The sequence below is a fragment of the Aegilops tauschii genome, chromosome 6 (genome assembly GCF_002575655.3).
Source record: "Aegilops tauschii subsp. strangulata cultivar AL8/78 chromosome 6, Aet v6.0, whole genome shotgun sequence".
NCBI lineage: Eukaryota > Viridiplantae > Streptophyta > Magnoliopsida > Poales > Poaceae > Aegilops > Aegilops tauschii.
This window is the reverse complement of record NC_053040.3, coordinates 229,040,101-229,051,146: the sequence shown is the minus strand read 5'-3', so window position 1 is coordinate 229,051,146 and position 11,046 is coordinate 229,040,101. Positions and strand designations below refer to the sequence as shown.

Sequence of the window (11,046 nt, the reverse complement as noted above, 5' to 3'; positions counted from 1 at the left end):
GAGAGTCGTCTCGGTCATGTCTGCATGTCTCCCGAACCCGTAGGGTCTACACACTTAAGGTTCGGTGATGCTAGGGTTGTAGAGATATTAGTATGCGGAAATCCGAAAGTTGTTCGGAGTCCCGGATGAGATCCCGGATGTCACGAGGAGTTCCGGAATGGTCCGGAGGTGAAGAATTGTATATAGGAAGTCCAGTTTCGGCCACCGGGAAAGTTTCGGGAGTCACCGGTATTGTACCGGGACCACCGGAAGGGTCCCGGGGGTCCACCGGGTGGGGCCACCTATCCCGGAGGGCCCCATGGGCTGAAGTGGGAGGGGAACCAGCCCGTGGTGGGCTGGTGCGCCCCCCTTGGGCCTCCCCCTGCGCCTAGGGTTGGAAACCCTAGGGGGGCGCCCCACTTGGCTTGGGGGGCAAGCCACCCCCTTGGCCGCCGCCCCCCCTTGGAGATCGGATCTCCTAGGGCCGGCGCCACCCCAGGGGCCCTATATAAAGAGGGGGGAGGGAGGGCAGCCGCACCCAAGCCCCTGGCGCCTCCCTCTCCCTCCCGTGACACCTCTCCCTCTCGCTGAGCTTGGCGAAGCCCTGCCGAGATCCCCGCTGCTTCCACCACCACGCCGTCGTGCTGCTGGATCTCCATCAACCTCTCCCTTCCCCTTGCTGGATCAAGAAGGAGGAGACGTCTTCCCCAACCGTACGTGTGTTGAACGCGGAGGTGCCATCCGTTCGGCGCTCGGTCATCGGTGAGTTGGATCACGACGAGTACGACTCCATCAACCCCGTTCACTTGAACGCTTCCGCTCGCGATCTACAAGGGTATGTAGATGCACTCTTTTCCCTCTCGTTGCTAGAAGACTCCATAGATTGTTCTTGGTGATGTCTTTTGTTCCAGCAGTCATGATATAGCTTCTAGCTTTGACCGCTCTTAAGGTGCCCGCACTCTTGGCTTGAATCGCCGACTTGTGTTTCGGTTTAACCGAAAAGAAGAATCCTATCATTTCACTACTCGACAGAGGCTCCTCATTCATCCATCGGATAGGACGCCCCATCTATGGACCAAGAGAACGAGATATTGACTTTTAATTTCTGCAACGATCTCCAACAGTCCAAGGCTTCATGCACTCATTATGGTGGCTTCAAAGTCCTGAAATCATCACTTGTAACTCCGTTCTTATTCCCCTTGCGCATCCCATCATCTCCATGGTTGGTCTTGCTCCAGTGTTCATCCCTCTTATCCATGCCAGGCCCTTCATTTGTAAGCAAAACAAATGTATCAAATTTAGGCAACATCATATTCTCATGAACATTAGAATCATTACCAAGAAACGAAAGTACCTAATAATTTAATTGGCGTGCGCGAGCTCTAGTAATTGGTCCAGTATATGTAGTAGTAGGGGCTGTGGGTGTAACAATGGTATTGATGTCCTCATCACGGTAACCCCGCCCCCTCTAGTTTATCCTCCGTCATAGTTTCCGTAGTGCTTGGCGAAGCCCTGCGGAGATTGTTCTTCACCAACACCATCATCACACCATCGTGCTACCGGAACTCATCCACTACTTCGCCGGTCTTGCTGGATCAAGAAGGCGAGGATGTCATCGAGCTGAACGTGTGCTGAACGCGGAGGTGTTGTACGTTCGGTACTTGATCGGGACGGATCGTGAAGGTGTACGACTTCATCAACAGCGTTGATAAACACTTACGCTTTGCGATCTACAAGGGTATGAAGATGCTCTCCCCCTCTCGTTGCTATGCATCTCCTAGATAGATCTTGCGTGAGCGTAGGAATTTTTTTGAAATTGAATGCTACATTCACCAACATCCACCACCCCGATCGGGCAGATCCGCCTCCCTGTCACCTTCGGCAAGCGGGAAAACTACCGCACCGAGCTCATCGACTTCGACGTCGCCCACATCCGCCTACCGTACAATGCCATCCTTGGGTATCCAGCCCTGGCCAAGTTTATGGCAGTGACTCATCACGGCGACAACGTCCTCAAGATGCCACGGAGCTGCGGCGTCATCACGGTCGCCTGCGAGGAAAAGGACGCGGTGTGCTCTCTCAAGCGCGCTTACCAGGCTGCAGCGGCCGAAGACCCAGATAACGAAGGTGCCGTCTACCCTCCTGAGGCTGTCCCCAAGAAGAAAAAGCAGTTGCTCCACCAAGGGTCTCAGGAGAGCGGCGTCTCCAGCGGCACCACCTCAGGACCTGCGCCCGCAGATGGGGCGCCTCCCTCTCTCTCATAGGAAGGCGCGCCCAGAGCCCTCCTCAGGCTGGGTTCGGGGGCTCTCTTCTGGAGGACCTCAGACCTAGTCAACGTCATGAGGGAGGCGCTCGGGTACCACGTGGAGGCATGCTTCACTGCACGCTTCCCTTAAGAGGGCACAAGGCATGGAGTGCCTAGTGCTCAGGAGTTCGTCACCAAGGCGACCAGCGAGCTTCAAGAGGCAAGAGCCATGCGCGGCGACCACCGCCCACCACCTGGCGCAGCTCCTAGTCCTAGCGAGGACGACGAGCTGCGCGTCTGCATCGACATTCCAGGGCTCAACAGGGCGGCATCTCAGGAGCGTTTCTGGCCTTCTTGCGTTGGTCGGTGCGAGGGTCCACCTCACAGCTATGTTCGCATGCCTTTCGGCTTGCCGAACGCAGCTGTCACCCACCAGGGCCACTTGCGGAGCGTTCTGGCGGCTCAGGAGGCCAGGCATCACGCAGTCCGGGCAAAGATGGCGACGGTTCTTCATGAGCCGCCCAGGCCCCCAGAGCCTCCCGAGGCTCAGGACCCAGGTGACTCGTGAGGAGCAACTTCTCCAGCACGCATCTTCAGCTACTCCAACACCTCTCCAGCAACGGTACCAGGTGACTCTTTCCGATTCATTCAGTTGGGGGCGCCCCTCGGGCAGCATTATCCCCAAGTCGCACGGGCCTGTCCCTGCGACGTGTATCCTTTTAAATCTCTAGCTTACTCTGTTGGGGGCGCCCCTCGGGCTGCGTCATCCCCAGGCCGCATAGGCCCGTCCCTGCGGCATGTATCGTCCTTACATATATCTGATACGTCTCCAACGTATCTATAATTTATGAAGTATTCATGCTATTATATTATCCATCTTGGATGTTTTATGGGCTTTACTATGCACTTTTATATTATTTTTGGGACTAACCTATTAACCCAGAGCCCAGTGCCAGTTCCTGTTTTTTCCCTTGTTTCAGTGTTTCGAAGAAAAGGAATATCAAACGGAGTCGAAATAGAATGAAACCTTCTAGAGAAGTTATTTTTGGAAAGAAAGCAATCTGGGAGACTTGGAGTGCACGTCAGGGGATCAACGAGGAGGGCACGAGGCAGGGGGGCGCGCCCACCCCCCTGGGTGCGCCCTCCACCCTCGTGGCTCCCCTGACGTATTTCTTCCTCGTATATATACCAATATACCCTAAAAACTTCGGGGAACAGAATAGATCGGGAGTTCCGCCGCCGCAAGCCTCTGTAGCCACCAAAAACCAATCGGGACCCTATTTCGGCACCCTGCCGGAGGGGGGGAACCCTCACCGGTGGCCATCTTCATCATCCCGGCGCTCTCCATGATGAGGAGGGAGTAGTTCACCCTCGGGGCTGAGGGTATGTACCAGTAGCTATGTGTTTGATCTCTCCCTCTCTCTCTCTCTCGTGTTCTTGAGGTGATACGATCTTGATGTATCGCGAGCTTTGCTATTGTAGTTGGATCTTATGATGTTTCTCCCCCTCTACTCTCTTGTAATGGATTGAGTTTTCCCTTTGAAGTTATCTTATCGGATTGAGTCTTTAATGATTTGAGAACACTTGATGTATGTCTTGCGTGGGATAACCGTGGTGACAATGGGTTATTCTATTGATTCACTTGATGTATGTTTTGGTGATCAACTTGCGGGTTCCGCCCATGAACCTATGCATAGGGGTTGGCACACGTTTTCGTCTTGATTCTCCGGTAGAAACTTTGGGGCACTCTTTGAGGTTCTATGTGTTGGTTGAATAGATGAATTTGAGATTGTGTGATGCATATCGTATAATCATACCCACGGATACTTGAGGTGACATTGGAGTATCTAGGTGACATTAGGGTTTTGGTTGATGTGTGTCTTAAGGTGTTATTTTACTACGAACTCTAGGGCTGTTTGTGACACTTATAGGAATAGCCCAATGGATTGATCGGAAAGAATAACTTTGAGGTGGTTTCGTACCCTACCATAATCTCTTCGTTTGTTCTCCGCTATTAGTGACTTTGGAGTGACTCTTTGTTGCATGTTCAGGGATAGTTATATGATCCAATTATGTTATTATTGTTGAGAGAACTTGCACTAGTGAAAGTATGAACCCTAGGCCTTGTTTCAACGCATTGCAATACCGTTTGTGCTCACTTTTATCACTTGCTACCTTGCTGTTTTTATATTTTTAGATTACAAAAACCTATATCTACCATCCATATCGCACTTGTATCACCATCTCTTCGCCGAACTAGTGCACCTATACAATTTACCATTGTATTGGGTGTGTTGGGGACACGAGAGACTCTTTGTTATTTGGTTGCAGGGTTGTTTGAGAGAGACCATCTTCATCCTATGCCTCCCATGGATTGATAAACCTTAGGTCATCCACTTGAGGGAAATTTGCTAATGTCCTACAAACCTCTGCACTTGGAGGCCCAACAACGTCTACAAGAAGAAGGTTGTGTAGTAGACATCAAGCTCTTTTCTGGCACCATTGCCGTGGAGGTGAGTGCTTGAAGGTATATCTTTAGATCTTGCAACCGAATCTGTTAGTTTCTTGTTTTATCACTAGTTTAGTTTATAAAAGAAAACTACAAAAAAATGGAATTGAGTTTGTCTCATACGCTTCATCTTTTTAATATCTTTCGTGAGAATGATGGAAAGGAAAATTGTGCTCATGTGCTAGGAGAAGAAATATATAGAATGTTTGGCACTAAATCTTTGTATGATGAGCAAGATTGCATTATTGTTAGTATGAATTCTATGAATATCCATGATGCTAATGATATGCAAAGCCACAAGCTTGGGGATGCTATGTTTGATGAAGATGATATTTTTAGTCCCCCAAGTTTTGATGAGCAACTTTATTATGATGAAAGCGTGCCTCCTATTTATGATGATTATTGTGATGAGACGTATGCTATAAAGAATAAAGATAACCATGAAACTTGTCATCATGATTTTAATTTTCAATTAGATTATGCTTCACATGATAGTTATTTTGTTGAGTTTGCTCCCACTACTATTGATGAGAATAAATTTGCTTATGTGGAGAGTAGTAGAATTTCTATGCAAGTAGATCATGAAAAGAATGCTTTATGTGCTGGTTATATGGTTGAATTCATTCATGATGCTACTGAAAATTATTATGAGAGTGGATCATATGCTTCTACATATTGCAATAATATCAAGTTTCCTCTCTATGTGCTTAAGGTTTTGAAGTTATGCTTGTTTTGCCTTCCTATGCAAGTTGATTCTTGTTCCCATAAGTTGTTTGCTCAAAAAATCCCTATGCATAGGAAGTGGGTTAGACTTAAATGTGCTAGTCATATTATTCATGATGCTCTCTATATGTTTCAATTCTTATCTCTTATGTGAGCATCATTGAAATCATCATGCCTAGCTAGGGCCGTTAAACGTTAGCGCTTGTTGGGAGGCAACCCAATTTTATTTGTGTTTCTTGCTTTTTGGTTCTGTTTAGGAATAAATAATCCATCTAGCTTCTGTTTATATGTGGTTTTGTGTTTTAATTAGTGTTTGTGCCAAGTAGAACCTTTGGGAAGACTTGGGTGAAGTCTTTATGATCATGCTGTAAAAAACAGAAACTTTAGCGCTCACGAGATTACCTGAAACGTTTTACTGGAGAGTGCTATTTAGTTGATTCTTTTTGCAGATGATTACTAGACAAATGCATCAGGTCCACCAATTTATTTTAGAATTTTTGGAGTTCCATAAGTATACGTTTGATACAGATTACTACAGACTGTTCTGTTTTTGACAGATTGTGTTTTCTATGTGTTGTTTGCTTATTTTGATGAATCTATGGCTAGTAAAATAGTTTATAAACCATAGGGAAGTTGGAATACAGTAGGTTTAACACCAATATAAATAAATAATGAGTTCATTACAGTACCTTGAAGTGGTGTTTTCTTTTCTTTCGCTAACGGAGCTTACAAGTTTTCTGTTAAGTTTTGTGTTGTGAAGTTTTCATGTTTTGGGTAAAGATTCGATGGACTATGGAATAAGGAGTGGCAAGAGCCTAAGCTTGGGGATTCCCAAGGCACCCCAAGGTAATATTCAAGGATAACCAAGAGCCTAAGCTTGGGGATGCCCCGGATGGCATCCCCTCTTTCGTCTTCGTTCATCGGTAACTTTACTTGGAGCTATATTTTTATTCACCACATGATATGTGTTTTGCTTGGAGCGTCATTTTATTTTCTTTAGCTTTGCTTGCTGTTTGAATAAAATACCAAGATCTGAAATTCTTATATGAGAGAGAGTCTTCACACAGCTACATAATTATTTAACTACTCATTGATCTTCACATATATCTTTTTGGAGTAGTTTGTCATTTACTCGTGTGCTTCACTTATATCCTATGAGTAAATGGTTAAATGATTTGAATGTCATAAATCTGAAATTATATTTGTTTCATATGCTTATCCCATGGGGAGTAATGACTTCACATATAAGAAGTAGAGGTGGTAAATTTATTGAAGGTTAGCAAACATTGTATTGGTCACTTGAACAATTCATGAAAGAATATTGAAGGAAGAGAGATTTCACATATAAATATACTATCTTGGACATCTTCTATGATTGTGAGCCCTATTAATTATTTTCAAACCTGAGCAAATTAGTTGAAGTTGGACAAGGAAGACAACATAATGAATTATGCTTGGGTATATTTGTATAGAAGTTATATTGTTATGGATCCTCTAACATGTGGTGCTTGCTATTTAGAATCCTTTGCTAGCCAAAATATCTGTACTAAGAGGGAATACTGCTTGTGCATCCAAACTCCTTGAACCAAGTTTCTTCCATGAGTGTCCACCATATCTACCTATATGCGGTATTTACCTGCCGTTCCAAGTAAATTTGCATGTGCCAAACTCTAAACCTTCAAATAATAATCTATTTTGTATGCCCGAATCGCTCATGTAGCGACTAGGGGCTAGAAGTATCTTCCATGCTAGGTGGGTTATTCTCACGATGAGTGGACTCCGCTCATCATTCCCTCGCATCATCTTCAATTGCATTGCGCTTACTAGACTTCTTCCTCTGTGTAATGGGAAATGCAGTCCACATTAGAAGATTAGCCATAAAAAGAGACAAATAAAAAACACAGATAGAATAACAATGAAGGAAACAAATGCAATCCACTTCAACAAACCTTTGGAACAACATCCGGCTCCACACCAGAGTCAGCACCAACACCTTCATCACCATCATCACAGGGACGCTTGGGTTGATTCTTAGATGAACCGCAGTCTTTCCGTCTACTAGTTTGAGCATCCCTCACAAAATCAGCAAGCACAAAGTCATCGTCGTCAGAGTTGGGACCTTCACTGACATGTGGTCACTTGCGTTGAGCATCCTTTGCACCAGCTTCAGCATTTCTCTTTCCAAGATTCTTGTTCATGCAAGAAACACGTGGAATCCGCCGAGGAGTACCACCTTCCTCAGCAATAGAACTCAGTCTCTTCTTCTTCAAAGTAGGCTGCTTGGCTTTGACAAATTTGGCACCCTTGTTGGCACCATCTGCAGCTCTCCTCTGCTTCTCCTTCTCCGCATACTCTTTTGAGTCATTTTCAAACCTCAACTTCTTCTTCCTTTGCTTCAATTCATATGCACGAAGCTGTTCCGAGACCATGCACTCCTGTGTAACTTCCTCTGTACCATCAACAGACTGAGATTGTGTTTCAGACAAGACGGGACATCTCTGCTCAAAGCTAGCACCAATGTCACCCTCTGCAAAATAATGGTTAATCAATTGAGTAACCTCCTCAAACCCAGGCGCCCCAGCATGAAAAACAGACACTGCGTCCAAATGAAGTTTAACTATGGTCATTAAAAAGTGCACAAAAAGAACAAATGCAGTACACTTATACATATAAATGCAGAGCTCCAATCATAAGCCAAACAAAAAGTTATGCAGTTCATATATCAATGTAATGGAGTACACATACGTATGGAAAACGTGAATAAAAAAATGCAATTCACACATACATAAAGTGGAGTTCACATATACATATAAATGCAGTGCTGCATACACTAACTTCAAAGTTTGTTAACAAAAAAATGCCGGACTAGATACAACAAGGCAACACCAATTTGTACAACATCAAGTAAGCATCATACACAAAATAAACAAAGCATAAACATCAAAAAGTAGCAGATATTTATAAGAACAATCCATTTCAAAACTCACAGGACACATGTCAAATTCACAACAGAAAATAGGGATACAACCAAATTGGTAAATTAAAAAAAAGAAAACAAACACATACCAGAAGGAGGGGCCACACTTATGGGAGAAGACTCAATTGGTGAATTAAATTGATGTCCCGCATCACCACCATGATCCTTACGACCAGGACAATGAGAGCGAACTGGTGTATCATTATGACCACTGCAATCACCTACTAGATTCAAATAAAAACAAGAGTCAAAAATTACAAAACGTCACATGACAAAAAATGCAAAGCAACGCTGACAACTAACACAACATAAACAAATCTGCAGGATGAATTAGTAAACTAGATAAACATCACACAAAATAAACAAAGCCAATGTAAGCAGTCCACATACCTTGAACTCCTCCTTCGACTCTGCCCTGCGAAGCATGGTGTTTTCCTATAGCACAAGGACGAAGTGACAGATATCAACAACAAAATTGACGAAACCCTAGATGCACCTTGCTCTGCTTACAGAGCACATACGAGTACAGATTTCAAATCAAGATCAAATTCTTCTGCTACAGAAAAAATACAAAAGCAAAAAACGCAGCACACACTACGAGAATCACAAAAATAGATGAGGGAACTATCAAGACCGAGGGCACGGAAAACGTACCACAAAAAAGGTGATGACTGGTGGAGGTGGGGGCAGGAGCGGGAACAGAACGAAAAGGGCTGCGGGAGCGCAGCGGGAAGGGCTGGCGGAGTGGACGGGGACGCGAAATGCAGCAATAAGGACCCCTTGAAGACTGCGGTTCCACGGCTGACGGCGGTTGCTGCAGGCGACAGCTGTTTTGCTCGAGGGAGAGATGCTTCCGGAGCGGCTGCAAGAGAGGACAGAGGTTTCTTCTCGGTCTCTCCCTATGGGTGGAGCGGTCGGATCGCCTGACAGGCCATGTCCGAGGCCCGTGTGGGAAAGAGTTACGTCAAACGGGCCGACCCAAAATGGGCCGACCCGGCTAAATAAGACAGAGCAAAAAGAAATGAGTAAGTTAATACCAACGCAGTTTGCTATGAAGAACAATGAAGGCCGGACAATCAAACAAATAAATAAATGCAGTTCAAAAAAAGTTAAATAAGGAAAAACAACGCGAGTGTTAAGATAACGCGTCCAAAAAATAACTCTGCCTCCAAATAAGTGCCACAAATAAAAAAATTGGGCCCCCAATCCCCCCACCTTCCGTGAATGGGGCTGCATCACGTACACGCAAAAAAAAATGCAGGATGCAACTCTATACAATGAAGTGCATTTGGTTAGCTAAAGCAGTGCAGTATCATAAGCAATGCAGTTTCGAAATACATACATGAATACAGGGGTTGCAACAAGTACAGCAAAATATAGGTGCAGTACAAACCTATAGACAAATGCAGTGCTTTTGGTTACACGAAGAAGTTCGGCATCACATGCAATGCAGTTTCGTGAACACGTATGATACATATAAGCATGACAAATGCCAGTTCACACAGAACATGGTGGTCAAGCAGATTGTACTGATGAAAAATAAAAATAAAACCACGCTAATAAAACCACGTTCGGGCACAACCGCCCAATCCGAGCGGTTCCATCGCCACAAACCCACGATCAGAGATGCAACCCCAACCCACGATCTGCACAACCGCATCGCCAGGGAGATCGTGCGGTTCATCCGCTGCGGCCGTCCCCCCTTTAAAATAAGACCCCCGCCAACACTTTCTCATCCACAACAACACAAGCATCCATTGCGCTGCCACCAAATCCCTCCATCACACCAAACTCCACAGAAGACACCAAGCCCAGCTGTCGGCGATGGGGTTCGTCGACGAATACTGGGACGTGGAGGCGCATGGCAACACCAAGTTGCATGTCATCCACACCAACGACAAGAAGTAGATGACGACCTCCCTCGAGCAGTACGAGCATCACCTCAGGCGCCAACGCCACCAGATCGTCGAGATTGATCTCGAGTACAACAACGAGCCTAATGCGACGCAGAAACCTGCCCTCGTCCAACTCTCCGTTAGCAAGACTCAGTCGGTGCTGCTCTTCCAACTGAGCACTGCTAAAAGGTGCACCGTCTTCGACAACTTCCTCGCCGACCCCAGGTACACCTTTGTTGGCTTCTCCATCGGCGGCGACAAAACCAGGCTAGAGCGCGTCAATCTGGAGGTCGCCAACTTCATTGACATCCAGAAGGAATGGAGGGTGCCCGAGGCCACAAAGAGTTGGACTCCCTTGCAGACGTCGCCGGCATGCTCACCGACGATTACTATAACAACATGAAGAAGAAGAAGATCACCGACGATGAACACAAGCACTGGGCCACCCTGCCTCTGACCATGAGGCACATCGAGTACGCGGCAAAGGACGCCTATGCATCGTACGAGATATGGAGCCGCATCACCCTCATCCAGGACGGGCTTTGCCGTGCAAAGCTGGAGAAGGAGGAGCCCCCCAAGAAGTGCGCCAGGAGCAGCTGGGGAGATGCTAACTGGTGAAGAAGCAGACGGTGCCGGCAAAGAGCCAACATTCCTCGCGTCATTTTAGATTTATCATCGAATTTGCTTTCTGTTGTTTGCTTATGTATCGTTAGTTTGC

The 11,046-nt window shown here is 46.1% G+C and overlaps 1 protein-coding gene across 1 annotated transcript; it reads left to right on the top strand.

Annotated features, from left to right (window-relative positions):
- The first annotated feature begins 10,341 nt into the window (after positions 1-10,341).
- On the top strand, positions 10,342-10,731 carry LOC141025984 (uncharacterized). Its single transcript, XM_073501922.1, has one exon. It carries the CDS (start codon positions 10,342-10,344, stop codon positions 10,729-10,731), a length of 390 nt encoding a protein of 129 aa, XP_073358023.1.
- Positions 10,732-11,046: the final 315 nt, after the last annotated feature.

Excerpts from the sequence above, each read along its gene's own strand:
- LOC141025984 (XM_073501922.1), top strand. The coding sequence starts at position 10,342 with ATGACGACCTCCCTCGAGCAGTACGAGCATCACCTCAGGCGCCAACGC.